General features: G+C 47.5%; 1 protein-coding gene and 1 pseudogene across 2 annotated transcripts; one reads left to right on the top strand and one right to left on the bottom strand.

Annotated features, from left to right (window-relative positions):
• Positions 1 to 2,503: 2,503 nt before the first annotated feature.
• LOC118603132 lies at positions 2,504 to 2,628 on the bottom strand (annotated as a pseudogene).
• Positions 2,629 to 6,634: 4,006 nt separating this feature from the next.
• Positions 6,635 to 11,578, top strand: THY1 (Thy-1 cell surface antigen). Of its 2 annotated transcripts, none has more exons than XM_016139403.2 (4): positions 6,635 to 6,741; positions 8,674 to 8,734; positions 9,206 to 9,541; positions 10,085 to 11,578. In XM_016139403.2, the coding sequence occupies exons 2-4, from the start codon at positions 8,698 to 8,700 to the stop codon at positions 10,195 to 10,197; spliced, it is 486 nt and encodes a 161-aa protein (XP_015994889.1). In that variant the 5' UTR covers positions 6,635 to 6,741; positions 8,674 to 8,697; the 3' UTR covers positions 10,198 to 11,578. The 2 variants fall into 2 exon arrangements, with proteins under 2 accessions (XP_015994889.1, XP_015994890.1); XM_016139404.2 differs by having other exon boundaries at positions 6,656 to 6,783.
• The last annotated feature ends 6,500 nt before the right edge of the window (positions 11,579 to 18,078 follow it).

Raw genomic sequence — 18,078 nt, 5'->3', positions numbered from 1 at the left:
GTGAATATAGGCCAGCTTACTGCCCATAGAAAGATGGGGGCCCAGAGACCTCTTCTCTTTTAACTGATAGTTTTTGCCAATACAGTACTTTTTTAAACTATGGGTTTTCTGTATTATTGTGTTTGCTTCATGCACCAAAAGCCACATACATAATTAATTTCAAAAAGACACTACTTCAGCTATAGGACAACATCCTTAATATTCTTAGAAACTCTTATTTAACTGAGAAGGTCTACTAGGCACCATCTTAAATCTTCCTGGGGTCTTAACAAAGATTCTACAGTCATACCCTTGATTAGTCACTACCCCTAGATTGGTACTTATTTTGAAAATCTGTTGCCTGCTGGAAACGATGTAGGACAGGGTACATTTCCCCGAGTTTGTGGGGAGACCAAGCCCTGCACCGAGAGAAGAAGAGGGTCCTTTGGTGGAGAGTGTAGAAAGAATTCACATGCCAAAGTGAGAGTCAAAAGGACAGTTAATTAGAAAAGGGGTAATACTCCACAGGGTGTGGTCTCCTCTCAGAGGCAGAGAGTAAGAAGGACAGCAGGAGAGGCAGAGAGAGAGACAGAGTAAAGGCACTGAGAGGGACAGTAACAATAGTGACCGGGACAGTGAGAGAGACAAGAGTAAAAGCATTGAGAGAGACCCTCAGTGTTCAGGCAATTCACTTTATACTTCATTCTCTAGTTTCCATTTCCTTTGATATACACATACAGTGAGGAAGGGGAAGAATATGCAGCAATGAAAAGGTAAAAATATGTAGAGTGAAAGGCCTGCTGTCCATTCCTAGCCTTTAATCCATAGGTTCCCCATGGTTTTAGCCACAGGGAATGACTCTGTTGTTCCTGTTTCCCTAGTATAGGAGTGGGGAATGGGCTTTTAACAATCCCAGTAGAAATCTTCCTTTGTTCTGAAGGAGTCTTCCTGGCCTGGATGCAGAGCTGATCAGTTTCTTGCAGTGTCTGATTATGGCTTCACTAACATTTTAATTCTCTTGCTTCCTCCCTATATTAGAAAGACTGGAAATAAGAACAAGTTTTCTTTTCTTTATTTAACTCATCCCTCTCTGACAATAGCCATACCAGCTAGAAGCACCCAAATGGCATTTTCGACATTCTATCTCTAGATCTCTTCAGCTAAATCCACAAATTAAGCACATTTTCTATCTCCTAAATTCCCACAAGCAACATTTTCACCAATTGTTTCACCATTGTATAACAGAATCACACTTAATACAGCTTTCGTTTTCCTTACTACTTTTCCAGCCTCTCCTAACAGTTTGTTCACTGTTGCTCCAGCCTGCACAAAAGTCTCCTAGCTGCTTTTCATTCAAGCCTTCACCCACCATCCAGTTTCAAAGCCAATGCCACATGTTTAGGTTTTTACAACAGCACCGCACACTTAGGTACAAATTTATGTATCTGGTATCTACTGTTATATAACAAATCACCTAAAACAACAGTTTAAAACAACTACCATATTATTAAGCTCATGGAGTCTATGGGTCAGGAATTCAGACTTGTCTCTGTCCCACAATATCTGGGGCCAGCTTGAAAATTCGAAAGGCTAGAGGGACAACACAAACAGCTTGGGACTTAGATTATCTGAACTCTTCTTTATTTACATATCTGAAGACTGGGCTGAAACGACTCTGAAAACTAAGTTCACCTGGGACTGCACAAAGTGCCTACACAATGCCTCTCCCTATGACTAAGGGCTTTCTTATAGCATAGAGACTTCAGGGTAGTCAGATATCTTAAGTGATGGCTCTAAGAGTGAGTGTTCCAGCAAATAAAGTCAAAGCTATATGGCTTTTAAGGCCAAGTCTTTTTAGCATCGGTTCTGCAGTACTCTATTGGATAAAGCAGTCATAAGCCCATTGAGATTCAAGAAGGGACACGGACTTCACTTTTTGATGAAATATCAAAGAATTTGCATCCAGGTTTTAGAATCATCATAGTAAGCTTATCTGGAATGGCTCATTTCTGCTCTGTTACATTAGTTGGGACTACACATGCTTTTGTGACCATCTGGCAGGTGAACTTGGGACTAGTTAATCTCAAATAGTGGTTGATCTAAACTGAGGCTCCTCAGTTTTCCATGTGGCTAGCTCAAACTTCCTCACAATGGCAACTGAATTCCAAGAAGGCAAGTCCTGAAGTACAAACACTTACCAAGCTTCTGCTTCCATCACATTTGCTGATTGATAGCCCACTGGCAAAAGCAAGGCACATGGCCAAGCCCAGAATCAGTATGGAAGGGCAGTCACACAAAGGGCACAGATATCAGGATTCGTTGGAGGCCATTAATGTAACAATCTACCATACCTGGCCAACTCCTATTCATCTTTAAAGACTCAGTTCATGCTTCACTTCCTCCAAGTCCTGACAGACTGGGCCATCAATTGTGCCTCCTTTGGACTCCCACAATGCTCTATTCACATCTTTACCTCTGCTCTTATCCTGTCATTTTTTTTTTTTTTTGGTGGGGAGGCAGTTTACTCCTACAACATCTGGTCTTTCTAGGTGGTCTCCCATCCAAGTACTAACCAGGCCCAACCTTGCTTAGTTTCTGAGATCAGACGAGATCGAGATCTGACATGTTCAGGGTGGCATGGCTGTAGACAACCCTGTTGTTTTCTAATTATCTATATACCATTTCTGTCTCACCCATTGGACAAGCCTCTGAAGGCAAAGATTGTGTTCTATTGATCTTCACATTCCCCAAGGTCTAGACCTATGCTAAGAACATTGTGCCTAGAACAACGATGTCTTTTAATTATTTGATTAATTAAACATCCATGAATAAAGTCCTTAAATGCTGAAAATTATATCTCCATTGGTGATTTGTCCTCTCACCCTCAACCCTGTATTCTAAGAGATAACATTTATATTTTTGTCATACTCTACAACCACACACGAGGTTCTTCAGGGAGTGACCTCCCTCAGGGGTGACATTAGCTAGAGATTAGGGGAGGCACAGAGCATATAGCAGTGGTTCCAAGATTTTTTAATTCCATAGACTAGTCACATTTCCAAAAAAGTATGAGGATCCACAGAAGGTTATCAATTTCTTTTGCCTAGTAAGGACATTAAAAACACACATACCATCTACTACCACCACTTCCAAACAGCAGAAAGGTAGGTATAACCTTAGAATGAAAGTATAGGCCTTCCCAAGGAAAGAGAGGTATGTGGCATAAGTCCTCAATTAGCCCCAAATTAAAACTCAATAGTGTGGGCTGTCTTAACACCTGAAAAACTGGGAGGGCTTCAAGTGGCCTAACCAAAAGTTCTTCTCATCAACTCTTCTTATAATGGGGACTAGGCATAGTTCCTGTTTATCCCTTAGTAGCAAGCTTCAGTTCCCTGCCAGCCCACAGAATTATTCAAACAAGCCCATCATATCCTCCCATGGGAAATAGACTTGCCCTTTTGATACTACAAAGCCTGCCTCCCACAACTCATAGTTGTCCATTCTGTTCTCAAGGACAACTCCTATGTAGTCTTGCATGGCATGTGGTATCTTCCTCTGGGCTGTGAGTGTATGTAACTAATAAACCACTGTTGATTTCATCTGTCTTGTGTCAAATGTCATCTGTTCAGCCATCTTGAAAACCCTAGAATGGGAATCCCCCCTCATCAACAAAGTGAAGAGGAAGCAATCAGGACAAGGTAGGAATTTGATTTCTATGTTCAGAGTATCCCACATTGTCCTTGTTTTTCTTATTTTACCATGGACCAGTGAAGATCCACCCTGGGAGCAGCAGAAATCATGGTACAAGAAGTCAGGAGATCTGCAAGCTGGCTAGGCTAGTCCTAGCTGTGCTCCAAAGTATTTGTCTAGCCTTTAACAAATCATTAGCTTTCTTGGGCCTCAGTTTCCAGCTCTAAAATGATAAGATGGTTTCTGCCACTTCTATGATTCTATAAAGACAATCTGATAAAATCAGTGAATAAGAAGAGTAAAGTGTTTCTTTAGTCATCCTAAAGGAACATGCATTTTTAGAGGAGTTTTTATCCCATGTGTCTCAACTGGAGATGGTGGGAGAAGAAAGATCTATGGGACCAATAGGGCAGCCAAAGTCTGTTAGGAAATCTTGCCTTGGGTAGATGCTTCTAAAGCCTTCCTGCTTGCAGCATTTTGATTCTATCCCATTAGTAAATGGGAGTTTTTAAATTTCCTCCCCTTCACCACCCTTGTTCTTATAACATCTCTTTTGAGGTGAACAGCAGGCAAGCGAACAAAGCTTCATATATATTAGCAGCCACTCCCCAGCACTAACATCACCATTTCAGCTTCACTTCAGATCATCAGGCATTAGATTCTCGTAGAAGCACTGGTCTCTGGTGCCAAAAAGGTTGGGACCGCTGCTCTAAAGTCCACACTCCCCTCCCTTCCTGAAGTGCTTGGGGACCCATAAAGTAGGCCAGGTTCTCGTAATCTTGTCAAAATAGCACAGCTAGGCCTTCTGCCTAGCAACACTCTGAGTCTGGGCTAGAGAGTAGGAAACAGAGCACAGGGTGTCAGCCAGCCAGTGTCCAGATATCTGCTGTAATTAAAGGGTCTTTGGGTATCCCCATGTCCTGTCAAAAATAAAAAAAAAGGGAACTCTCTAGTTCCTGTGTGTGTATGAGAGAGAGAGAGACAGAGAGAGAGAAAGATACAGAGACAGAGACAGAGACGGAGATGGAGAAAGGAGGAGGATTAGGCTCCAAGCTAAAGCAACTGTGTTCCAATAAGATCAATCCCTGGACTTAGAATCAGAAAGCTGTTAACCAGGAAAAAAATAAAAATAAATAAAAATAAAAACACTGCATGGAGTGACAGGGAGGAGGCCAGAGTGTCTGGAATGCGGGAAGATGAATGAGAAAGATGAAGTGGTGGTGGATGATGGCAGCCAGGATCCAGGACATCCAGGGCCTCGAACATTACCCTACAGAAAATGGGAAGCCCAGTTACCTGATCTGTGAAGAGGACAATCTTACCAGACCAGTGTCCTGCAGTCCCCAGACTCTGGAGAGCTGTGAGAAGTGCAGACTCAGGCAGCTCTACTGCTAGACTAGGAAGATCCCAGGTGGGCAGGAGGGCAACTGCATTTTTCATAAAGTGCCCCAGAGCTTCTGTTGTTTACCAGAACGAATGGCCTCTGGACTTGACCACCCATGAGGCTCCTTCTTAAGTTAGCAAGTTCCATCACTCTTAAGTGCTGGAAGCCATCTAATCTCCAAGGGTGGGAGCGAGAAGTCAATCTCGCACTTGCTAGCCCACGTTTGGCTTCCAATGGTAACATTATAGTAATGGAAACTGCAGCAAAGTTGCCAGGGCTGACTTCTATGAAGAAATATGAGAATGGACAGGCAGACTGCAAGAAGGCAGCATCAGCCCACAGAATATCCTGACCAGAATTCACACAGTGGCCATGAGAATGCACATCAATCAAAAAATCCATTGTTCGAAAAAGTTCACCTTACCTGTGGGTAGGAGAGACAAGTCATCAGTATTAGCTATAAAAAAAAACAAAAAAAAAAAAAAAACAAGAACTGTTGACATCAAGTTGATGGAGCTAGGACATGTGCCCCAGGGAATTAAAAGCTTGGTCTCCTTTCTAGTTGGTCCCATCTATTCCCCAGTCCCACAGTTCCATAATTTCCCCTCGCACTGGGCTGGGATACAGCAGTGGAGTGGCTCAGCACCGAAGACTTGGGATTTCGACAGCCCAAGTAGACTGACCAGCTCTCCCATTTACTAGCCATGAAATGGGATGGGAGTGAGATGGGATGAACCCAGCAGATAGTCTGGGAAAGAGGTTAACGTGGGTGTGAGCAGCATGCCTAGCACAGTGCTTGGTAAAAAGCAGCACTCCTTCCCTTGTCTGAAGATGGAGCACACATAGTGTAGGGACTTGGGGGATGGGAGCAGCAGGAGGAGTACAAGAAATCGTGAAGTAGAACCTTCTAGCTGTCTGCACTGAGAGGTGCCAGCCCAGGAACTGAGACCAAGTGCTCCAGAGCAGAAAACCCTTGAAGGGCTGAGGAGTCTATAGAGAAGGTGGGTGGGGCAGGGCTGGGGACCTGGAAAAACTGGGAGCAGTGCCTGCCTTGTTTCAAAGGGCTGCTCCAATGTAAAAGAAGCGGGGGGGGGGGGGGGGGGGGGGGGCGGGGAGGCGGCAGGAACCTACCGCCTTCCTTTGGAGAAAGCCTGGAAAATTCCAATTCCCAAACCTCTCACTGTGAGAGGCCTCCAGAGGAGATGAGCTCTAGCTGAAACGAGAATGAAGAAGCAAGCGCACTGTTCAAAGGGACTGTTGCTGGCCTCCATCCTCCACTCCTCATTCCTTGGTTTTCCCACAGGATTCGAAAGCCTTGGTCAGAAGAAAGGGTTAAATCTTTAAAAGGGAGGTAATCATTGCAGGGCTCTGGGAGGTTGCCCCTGAGCTGCCCCACCCTAATCCCCGGGTTCCCTGGCCAGGCCCATCAGCCAGAGTAAGGTCCCCCTTCTCCGGCATACTGCCACTCTTCCACACCAATACTGGCCACTGCCTCCTCCTTCTGCTATCCCTTCTCTCTCTCCCTCAGCCTCTGATTGGCCGAGTCCCCACCCTCACCCCACCCCCAGGCCCTCCCGCTCCTCTATCCCTCCCCCACCCCTGGTGAAAACTGCGGGCGCTGGGCAGGGTGCAGCAACTGGAGGCAGCGGCGCGCCTTGAGGCTACAGCAGCAGAGGACAGGAGCCCAGGTGGGAGCGGGAGCCACGGAGGTACCCAAGGAGAGGTTCCAGGTGCGCATGCAAGCCCTCGCAATCCGAGTCTTGGAGAAACGGTCTGAGGGCGCCCTGGGAAGGAGCCATGAAGTGCTTGGGGAGGGGTCTGCCCAGGCAGAGGCCGGAGCGGGTCTCAATTGTCACAGGCCAGGGGCCGCGCTGCACCTCACCTCTTGAGGAAGGCGTCCAGGGCTTTCGTCTGCTATGGGGATGGTTGCCTGGAGCTGGGGCACTGGAGGAGAACCGGGAGAAGGGGAGCCAAGGACAGCCTTGGGTTCCGCTCTCCACGCAGACGTCCCCCCAGACCCAGCTTGCAAAGGTGGGGGGAGGGGCGTTGAAGTTGGGGCAGGGGGAGAACCGAGAATGGCAAGCTGGTGAGCTGGGTGCGGGGCATTGAAGAATGGGAAACCGCAGTGCTGCGGGTGGAGACTGGGAGGAAGGCGGACAGACCGGGGAGGGGAGAACTGGAAAATGATGAGGGAGGGGGAAGGAGGACCTCAACAGGGAAAGGAGAGGATTGCAGTACGGAAAAGGAATAAGGGTGGGGCTAGTAGAACAGGGGCTGAAGAGGGAGGGAGTGCAGAGCTTCTCTGGGTTCTGGTCTGCGAAGGCACAACACATAGGAAATGAAAACAGGCTGTGCCTCTCTTACCGCTATCTAACCTTCCCTTTGGCTCTACATCCCCCTTCAGCCCCAGTCCCTTTTCCCTTTCTAGTCGTAGCAGCCACTTCCGTTTTTAGATCCCAAACTCGCACCACTCCTCTGTAATTGAGTGTCTGAGAAGCAAAGCCAGAAACACATTTCACTGACCCCTCTTTCTTCTCCAATAGCAAGCCCAGATCCCTCTAAGCATGGGTCAGAGACGGTATTAACTGTAGCCACAGTCCCCGTGGAACTCCAGACCGCTCTGCCGCAGGACTGCGTTGGGGACCCTGGACAGAGCCAGCGGCCCACCATGCGCACGGGGGCTCACACTCACAGCTGCAAGCCTGCAAGCACCACTGTAGGCTGTAGACAGGGTAGGGTACCTGCTCCTAGTAACCTCGCCAGGAGGTTGGTCCAGTCTAGGCTGCAAAATAAAGACAGGGCTGAGAGCCCAGGCAGCAAGGCTACTGAAGCCAGACTGGAAAACTGCAGGCCCAGGAATCCTGTCCACAGAGCTGGACATTTGGAAACATCTTGGTTTCCATGCAATCAGACAACATATTCAGTAAGAATATGTTCACTTTCCCTCACACTCCCGTAGCCTGTCCTATCTCAGAGCACCTTAGCCACACACACCCAACATCATCACTAACCACAGTCACTAAGAGGATGGAAATTAGTTTGTGGACCATTTACTATGGAGCAGAGTGCCAGATGTTCGTCATGTTTTCTTAATGACATCACAGCTCTGTTGGTTTCTAAAGCTCAGATTCATTCATTCATTCAATATCTTTTGAGCATTTGTTATGTGCCAGGAACTGTTTGGACATTGGGGATTTTCCTCTGAACAAGAAATCCCCAAATGGGCAGTTTTTGTTTAATGAGTAGAGAGTTCCGTTATTACAAGATAAAAGAGTTCTAGAGATTGGTTATGCAACAATATAGATGAACTTAACACCATTGAACTGTACACTTAAAAATGGTTAAGATGATAAATTTTGTGTTACGTGTACTTTACAATTACAAATAGGAAGTCCCTACCTTCCTGAAGGGAAAAGAAATTAGATAAAGTTAAAGTCACTTACTTGAAGCGAGGGTATGTTCTCCCTCCCCCTCTTGCTTTCCCTGAGGAGAAAAGAACAAGTAGCAGCAGTGTCACTTTCATAGAGAATGGCTTGAATGTCTGCCACAGCCATATGCAGGTAAGTGTGGACACATCTGCCTCATCTCAAGGCTGATTCTCATCCTGTTCCTACCCTCAGAACCAGAACTGAGCTCTTGACACCATGAACCCTGCCATCGGCATCACTCTCCTACTAACAGGTACTGGGCAAGGGGCAGGGCTGGGATTACAAACACTCTGGCTTCCTTTCCTTCAGAGAAGCTAGCTTCCTCCTCATGACCTCAGAAGGTGGAGGTGACTAAGGGAAAGAGGGCTCTTTTTCATCCCTAAGTCAGCTGAGCAACCAAGTTGATTGACTGCCCGATGTGGTTTTTGGAAACACATTTCACTGAGCCTACCCCATACTGAGTTGTAATCTCCAAATGGGAACCAGGAACCTTCATCAACTCCCCAAGGTCTCCTGCCCTGGGACACACTGGTGGGATCCAGAACTAGAGGGGATGAGGGAAGAAGGCTGGGGTCTGCAGCAGGGAGCTCTGGGGTGGGGACAGGCACTCAGAGAACAGACCCTTGAGCTCTCCCTGGCCAGGCTCTTCTCTACTGTTAATGTGGATGGAAGGCCCCCTGCTCTATAGGTTCCCCCAATTCAGAGGAGGCACTGCTCGTGCCAGTCTTGCAGGTAGCCAGTGGGCAGAAGGTGACCAGCCTAACGGCCTGCCTCGTGGACCAGAGCCTTCGTCTGGACTGTCGCCATGAGAATACTACCACCATACCTATCCAGTATGAGTTCAGCCTGACCCGTGATTCAAAGAAGCATGTGCTTTTTGGCACTATGGGAGTGCCTGAACACACATACCGCTCCCGGACCAACTTCACCAGCAAGTACAACATCAAGGTCCTCTACTTATCCAGCTTCACCACCAAGGACGAGGGAGTATACACCTGCGAACTTCGCCTCTCTAGCCAGCACCCTCCCTCCTACAACAAGACTGTTTCTGTGTTCAGAGGTGAGGCTAGCCTACAGCAAGTCCAAGTTAGCTGGGAGAGGCAGGCTGGGGAGAAACAGGCTGCCTAGGACAGCAAGCAGTCCCCTTGGTTGGGCCAGAGAAGAGAGGGGCCCTATAACCTCCCTCTCCTTCCCCCAACTGCTGCCTGTGCCCTGATTAATCACTGCCTTCAGTGTAAATGGGGGAAAAAGCTAAGGGGACAGTCAGACAGGCAGAGTGGTGTAGCAGAGGCTTCCACCATGACTGCAGGCAAATCACTTGATTTCCCCAGTGCTCCTTCTCCCCACCTGGAAAACAGGGTTGTTGCCAGCTACCTCACTCACAGTTTTCTTGTGAGGATGCTTACTAAAGATTTAATATGATGTTTGTTCAAGGGCTCAGGAACCCGCAAATGGGAAAAATGGTTCTATTAGACCAGGTTAGCCCTGGTTCCAGCCAAGATATCATGGCGTCAGCTTCCCCAAGGAAATGTGCCCTTGCTTAGTGCTCGTGGCTGAGTCTTGGTCTTCATTCCTACCCCTTTACCCCATTCTCTCTCCACAGATAAACTGGTCAAGTGTGAGGGTATAAGCCTGCTGACCCAGAACACGTCATGGCTGCTGCTGCCCCTGCTCTCCCTGCCCCTCTTGCAAGCTATGGATTTCATCTCCCTGTGACTGGTTGGACCCACAAAAGACACAGGAAGCCACAAGGCCCGGTCCAGAGATCCTACTTCTCTTGAGTCGGCTGGCCCCCTCCCCTAATCCCTTATACATCTTGGGGGAAAATGGGGACCCCACCCCTCATAAGGAATTCCAGTGCTGCATGCCATTATCTACCCACTCCCCCACTGCCACCTCACATTCTCTCCTCATGCTTCTGGCTTTTTGTCCTCTTTGTTCCAGAGCTGCTTCTGTCTAGTTTATTTAGGGTTTATCTGTCCTTTTCTTTGGGAGTTTGTGAAAAAGGGAAGCCAATACTGGGGACCTGATGGAGAGTGAGGGCATGGGAGGCATTGTGAGATGAAGGGGTACCAGTTGCTGAGGGAGTCATCCTTGCCCACTGGGACTAGAAGCCTGGGAGAGATCTTGATGAGAAGGGAAGTAGGGTATGTTTGGGTCTAGTGAGCATCCTAGCAGGCAAGGAGGCACCCAAAAACCCTCCATGTGAGGGCACCACTAAGCAATTGTGGTCCATCACATGAGAGGAGTACTGAGCATCCCCAGAAGCGTTCTCTGCCACAGCGAAAAAGCTGTCCTCTTACCACTGCAGAAGTCCCTTAGGGGCCTTGGGCCAGAGGCATGGTCCAGTGGAAATGTGGATTCTGCCTGGGGAACAGTGCTAATAGAGGGTTGGAGAAGGGGGTAGAGGAAGGCTCCTTCATACCTCCCTACCTAAGAAAGCTAAAAATTGGAGCCTACTGTCCCTCACTGCCTCAACCAGCAGTAGAAAGGGTGGTAGAGGAGGACAAGTCCCCTCCCTGGCTGTCCCAAGCTTCTAAGAGCTTCTGGAACTCTAACCTGGAGGCAGCAAGGGAGGTCAGAGGGAGCCCCAGAGCTGTGCAGTTTGGCTCAAGTGTTTCCCCAGGAGGATCTTCCTTCCCTCCCAGTCAGTACCGCCCTAGCTGACTGGTGCTTGATCCTCAGATGGCCCCCTGCCCTACAGGCCTGCCTTTTCAGGGACCTCTGAAGGACCTGAGGCAGGCCATGGAGTGAGACCCAAGAGAGGACACACCTTGAGAGATGGCTTTTCCCAACGCCCAGCTTCCCACCCAGCGGCTCTGCCCACATAGCTTATGGCATCTCATTGAGATTAAAAAAACAAAACTGCACAATAAAACCAAGTCTCTGGAAACTGTCCTGACTCTGCTTTGCCCCTCTGTCTGTCCCCAGGCATGCCCTCTTCCATGCATCCAGGAAGTCCAGCCTGCCACCTCTTCCTCTTTGCCTTTATCGGCCCTTCTCCCTGCTACCAGGGTGGACCACTGCATGCTGGGCTTCTCAGAATGACTTTAACATGACACATTTGCCAAATAAATGAATGTTCCATCTCTGCTGACTCACCTGGTAGAAATGACAGACTCATCTGCCAATGTGTGGGCCAAGCCACATAGCCCTGGCTCCAGAATATGTTAACAATCACTAAGGTGTAGGGTCCGCTTCTTCTCAGATTTGGTTGTTCTCAAAAATGTCTCCTTAAGTTGACGTCTGCTGTGGAGAGGGCAAGTGCTGGGGCAGGGAGGGGAAGCAAGGAAGGGGCACAGTGGGAGCGACCAGCATCATCAAAGTGTAAGGACAACATCTCTTCTTAAATCCAATATGGTCAAATAAAGGTCTAGGGGTGGGGAGATGCACTGAGGCCCATCTCTGTCTCCCTCCCCTAAAAGGCAATTAGTAGACTGATGAGCATCAGGGCTCATCGTGGCATTGGGGGCTGGAACAGGATCACAAGGTGGTTCCAGGTTCCAGCTGCCAGCAGAGTGAGGCAGCCCCCAGACATCCTTCTCTGCTTTACCAGGAAATTTTGCAGTGGGCAGGGGAATGGCAACTACCCAGAGGCTGACTCATTTGGTATTTAGCACTGGATAAGAAGATTTTTTCTGAGCATTTGCTTAAAGGCCCAGTATCTAAATTCATGCCACCAGCTTCCAACCCTCCTGACAGCTCCCAGCAATGCTCCTGTAGTGTGGCCCCTGTAGTGGCCCCTGTAGTGACCATGCCCAAAGAGGGCAAGAGAAGTCCACAGGAGGAGACAGCTGCCTGTGTCACCCACCATGATGCCCACCCATCCTCATATTGGTTGACAGTCATCCAACATGTTGCAGCTAGCATGGAGTCTCCAGAAGTAAGGATGTCCAATGGACACAGGCCCCTCTTGTTCTGCCTTGCTTTGAGCCTCCAGCACTGTGCCAAGAAAATGAGAAAAGACTGGGGGCAGGGAGTTCAAGTGTCACCCTTAGAGTAGTAAGAGATAAAGCTGGAAGTTTTTTCTGGAAGGAATTGGGAAGCTAAGTATGAGAATACCATGAGACCCTGGTACTTGTACAATGCCTCATATGTGGTCTTTGTCATACCCTGGCACTGTTTACCTGAAGAGTTGAGTGGCCATATTCTACTAGGATCCTGGGGAGACAGTATTGCTCTCTGCAGCCATGCTTAGGAGAGTCCCAGAGGTAATAACCCTACTTGCAGTGGGTAGGGTTAACTTAAGAAGCCACAGAGGCCATCAGAGGACCAGAAGACAGGAGAAGGGAACAGGCCTGGGACTGAGAAGGGGCCCTATGACTTAGTCAGATCCATCAGGCCTCACAACATAAGCCAAATCAGAAAGACCATGCTGTGGGTTTGGACTGCTGCGGGCTTTCAGAGGCAGGCACAACTGCTACCAGTTCCTCTCTGGGCACGTTGGGAGGTCTTATGAAGGCTGTGGGATGTCTGCAGTGACTGGACTAATTATAAAGAGGGCTAGGGCCAGCCCTCTGGTTCCCACGCACATGCCCCAGACCCCAACTTACCAATCTACTCCCCGCTTCTCCTCACCCCTCTCCCATGTCCTCTCAGCCATCTCAGTCCCCACATTAGGGCATGGAATTCTTATTCAATAGCAACAGAAGCCCCTCTCCATACCCCCATTTTTGATAGGATTGTCTACCAAGACAGGAATACCTGTAGGGGGCACAGTGTCTCACAGACTTCAAGGGACTCCCTCAGGAAGAATAGGGGATCACCATGAGGAGACCCCGGGGCTCTCACCAGCCAACCAGTAAACTTGCCATGTGTCTGGGGGACCTGCGACATGCATCCTCCAGCCTCTTCAACACGACATTTACTTCTCTGTGTTTGCAGTTTTCATGTTGTAAAGGGCATATTTGTCTTTACATGTGAAAGAAACAAATCCCAAATTAAGAATAAATCACTTTCTCATCTATTGTTGAGGAAATCTTAGGGCTGGAGTCCTTCAGAGTACTGGCAAAGTGTGAGAGTCGTCAGCTCTTTTCTGCTTAACCCAGTCGTAACTTCAGGACAAAGGTAGGATTGCCTTCCTGCCCAGAGCTCTCAGCCCCAAATGTCCACCCACCCCTAAGGGAGGATCATGTCCTGTGAAGACTGCCTGGAAGAGGGAAGACCTGGGGGCAGGTGACAGTATGGAAGTGGACACCTGGTGTAAAAGGCAGCTCCCTTGCAGCAAGATAAGCCTATGTAATAAGTTCTGTCCAATGAGACATAAGCCCAAAATGCCGTGTTTAATTTCTACAGTGCTCTTAAAGGGAGAATGCATGCCTTTTTCTCCCTTTCACCTTCATGCTGGCTAGAATGTGGAGTTGATGGCTGGAATTAGAGTAGCCATCTTGGACTATGAAATAAGAAGCATTATGTTATAAATGACAAAGCACAAGATAGCAGCCTGGATTCCTAGTGATGGTAGAGCTGTCAGAGCAGCTATGAAATACTGTGTTTGAGCTACTGTTATTTAGAGTTTTCTGCACTCAGAGCTAAACCTAAATGTACTTTAAGAAAAGAAGCTATTGTTTAACACTACTGTACACTTAAAAATGGTTAGGATGGTAAATTTTATGTTTTCTTTTACCACAATAATAATAATTTTTTAAAAACGACAAAAGTCAAATTCATAGAGACAAAGTATAATGGTGGTTGCCAGGGACTACAGGCATGAGGAAATAGGGAGTTATTATTTAATGGGTACAGAGTTTCAGTTTTGCAAGATGAAAAGAATTCTGGAGATTGGTGGTGGTGATGGTGGCACAATAATGCGAGTGTACTTTTAATGCCGCCAAACGGTACACTTAGAAGTGGTAAATTTTATGTTCCGTGTATTTTACCCCAGGTTTTTTTTTAAGGGAAGTAGCCGAGGCACAGGGTAACTTTTTGGAGTGCTTACATGAGTGTATACATTGCTCAAAATTCATCAACTATACACTTAAAATGGGTAAATTTCATCCAATGTAAATTTTACCTCAATAAAGTGTTATAGAAATATATATATATGTAGGGCTCTTTGCCAGGCTAAAAGGCTTCCCAGAGGAAGAGTTATGAGTACAAGTTAGCACTAAAAGTAGGCTCTACTTTTTTGTAAGCTAATTACAAATACACACACACACATTTTTTTTTCCTTCTATATCCTGAAAAGCCTGGGAAGAAGGAGTGGAAACCATTGTGTATTCACTCTAGGGACAGGTCTTAGCTCCTCTCTGTGCAACTCACAACCTGGTTGCTATGACAGCTCTCAGAGCACATGGGCCCATCATCAGGGTTCCCGATCTAGTAGATATTAATTCAAACATTTACTATGTGCACACTTGGCTTCCAGTCAAGATGGTGAAGGAGGTAAACACTGTGCTCTCTTCCTCCCACGACCACCTCAAAATCACAACTAAACTATAGAACACTGTCATTGAGAACTACCTGAAGTCTAGCTGAACAGAAGACCTATAACTAAGGATATAGAAGAAACCTCAGGGAGACTGGTAGCAGGGTGGAGAAACAGAACAAGCTGATTTCACATCCACGTGTGGTGGTTAAAAATCAGGAGGCATATATCAGCTGTGGAGGTCACCCCTGAGAAGTGAGGGATCTCAGCCCCACATCAGGCTCCTCAGCCTAAGGTTCCAGTGCCAGCAAGAGAAGTCCCCATAACTTCTGGCTGTGAAAGCCAGCAGAGATTGTGGCTGAGTGAGACAGAGGGCAGCTACAGTCCCAGGCACTCCCCTTAAAGGGCCCATACATGGACTTACTCACTGATGGACTCACCACTCTAAGTTCCAAAGCTAGGACAGCAACTCAAAAGGTGCCAAGAACATACAGGGAGAAACAAAATTGTCCAGCTTCAAGGCGAGAGCTGGAGAAGCAACTTTCTCTCAGACAGAAGTGCTGGTATAAACCACTGTTCCTTTGTTGAGCCTTCCCTGTACCCAGCATGCACACACTGGTGAAGGCGAGCACCATATCTGAGTCTCCATCAACCTGCCTAAAACTGTTCGCCTTGCCCTGGTGGTTCCCTGAGACCCTGCCCTACCAAACTTTTGGGCCCACTCAAGCCAATTTCCAGTGGCTCTTCCATAAAAACAGCCTGTCTTGGCTCATGCTTTAGACTTTCCTAAAATCTCTCAAAGGTTCACAAACCCCAAAAAAGCAGCAGCTGGCCTTGGCATGCCCCGTACCTCTTTCTAAGCAGCCCCAAGACCAACACTAGTGGCAGCCAGCCTTAGTTCATAGCTTATCCTCGCCAAGGCACCTGCAAGCCTAGGCACAAGCGGCAACTATCTGAAGATTACTTCATAGCTCATATCAAGTGTCCCCAGGCAAGGCACAGGGAGCAGCTCAACTTGGCCTACAAAAGAGCCCTTCCTAAGAGGCCCCAGAACCAACACAATTGATGGCCAGCTTCAGATCACACCAGAGCAACACCCAACCACAACCACACATGACATACCCAAAGGCTGGCCAGGTACCAGAGTCCCACTAACGTAAATCCTACTCTATGCAGTCAATGCCTGTACAGCTCCCCCACTATAGTCACAGCCAGTTCTTACAACCAATCAGCCTGAGAATCAATCCCTCCCACTGATGTGCCAGCAGCAATCAAGGCTCAAGTACAATAGGAGGGTACATGTAACCCATACAAGGGACACACCTGGGGCACCCAGCTCAGGTGACCAGGGAAACTGCACCACTGGGCCTCACAGGACACCTACTACATAAGACCACTCTACTAAGACCAGGAGACGTAGCAGCTCTACTTAATACAAAGAAACAAACACAGGAAAAAATAAGAAGACAAAGAAACATGTCCCAAATGAAAGAACAGAACAAAGCTCCAGAAAAAAAATAAAGAAAGAAAGAAAATGAAGACAAGCTACCTACCAGATGCAGAGTTCAAAACACTGGTTATAAGGATGCTCAAAGATCTCAGTGAGAACTTTAACAAAGAGATAGGAAACAAAAATGGAGATAGGAAACATGAAGAAAAACCAGTCAGAAATGAAGAATACAATAGCTGAAATGAAGAATACATTAGAGGGAATCAATAGTAGATTAGATAAAGCAGAAAATTGAATCAGCCATTAGAAGATAAGTTAGCAGAAAACACCCAATCGGAACCGCAATAAGAAAAAAATTTTTTTAAAAAATGAGATTAGTTTAAGAGGACCTGGAGACAACATCAAGCATAATAACATTTATATCACTTGGGTACCAGATGGCAGAGAGAGAGAGAGCAAGGAATCGAAAGCCTATTTTAAGAAATAATGATGGAAAACTTCCCTAACTTGGAGAAAAAAGAGACATACAAGCTCAGAAAGAGCAGAGGGTCCTAAATAAGATGACCCCAAAGAGGGCCACAACAAGGCACATCATAATTAAAATGCCAAAGGTTAAAGACAAAAGACTCAAAAGCAGCCAGAGAAAAGCAGTCAGTTACCTACAAGGGACCTCCCATAAGACTGTCACTTTGCAGGTAACTCCATAGTGTAGTGGTTAGCACATTAGTTTTACACACAGAAGGTCCTGTGTTCACGGCCCAGGTGGAACCACACACCATAACCCAGCTGTGCCAGGCTCCAGAGGTGCCAAGACCCAGACGAGTCAGGCCCCGGGGGCGCCAAGCTCTGAGTGCACACTGCGAGCATGTGGGAGGAGATGCCCCACCTTCAGAGATCCAGTTCTTAAGGGGAAAAGGCAGGGATGGAAGTGGGGGGCGGGAATTAAAGAGGGGAGGAAGAAACTTTGCAGGACACAAGGGATTGGCACAAAATATTCGTTGATGGACATTCAGATATGGCAGCCACCTGGGTCTGCACGCTGGGGAGTGGGGAGGTTCAGCAAAGAAACAGTGCACTCTGCCAGCATTTCTGTCTGGGAGAAAGTTATCCCTCCAGACTTCCCCCCGAAGCCAACTCAGTTCTCCCATATGTCCCCGGAGCCTTTCAGGCTACTGCCACAGTGCTGGAGCTCAGAGAGAGTTCATCAGTAAGTAAGTCTGCATGCGGACCCCTTAAAAGTAATGTCTGTGCCTCCAGAGGCCCTTTGCCTTACTCAGTCACAATCTCCACTGGTTTCCACAACCAGAAGTAGTGGAGACTTCTCTTTCTGGCACTGGAACCCTGGGCTGCAGAATCCTGTGTGAGGCTCGCTCTTCCTGGGGGACCTCCACAACCAAAATATTTCTCCTGATCCTCAACCGCCACATGCGGGTCTGGGACCCACCCATTTTATGTCTCTACCCTCACCACCACCACCACCACTAGTCTCAAGGCCGCCCCTTTGTGTGTCCCCAGTTGCAGGACTTCTGTTCAGCTGGACTTCAGGCAACTCCCAATGATGACTATTCTGTAGTTTGGCTATAATTTTATTTGGTTGTTCGAGGAGGCAAGCACTGCATTTACCTACTCCACCATCTTGACCAGGAGCCCTATCAACAATCGCTTTAAATATAAACGAATTAAGTGCTCCAGTCAAAAGACATAAGGTGGCTAAATTGATAAGAAAACAAGACTCTTACATATGCTGCCTACAAGAGACTCACTTCAGATCAAAAAAACA

Source organism: Rousettus aegyptiacus, unplaced genomic scaffold (assembly GCF_014176215.1).
Source record: "Rousettus aegyptiacus isolate mRouAeg1 unplaced genomic scaffold, mRouAeg1.p scaffold_m13_p_5, whole genome shotgun sequence".
In the NCBI taxonomy this organism is placed as follows: Eukaryota; Metazoa; Chordata; class Mammalia; order Chiroptera; family Pteropodidae; genus Rousettus; species Rousettus aegyptiacus.
This window is presented reverse-complemented; position numbering and strand designations above follow the sequence as displayed.

Excerpts from the sequence above, each read along its gene's own strand:
- THY1 (XM_016139403.2), top strand. The coding sequence starts at position 8,698 with ATGAACCCTGCCATCGGCATCACTCTCCTACTAACAG. Across the intron at positions 8,735-9,205 it reads CATCACTCTCCTACTAACAG|TCTTGCAGGTAGCCAGTGGG; the intron begins GTACTGGGCAAG and ends TGCTCGTGCCAG. Across the intron at positions 9,542-10,084 it reads GACTGTTTCTGTGTTCAGAG|ATAAACTGGTCAAGTGTGAG; the intron begins GTGAGGCTAGCC and ends CTCTCTCCACAG.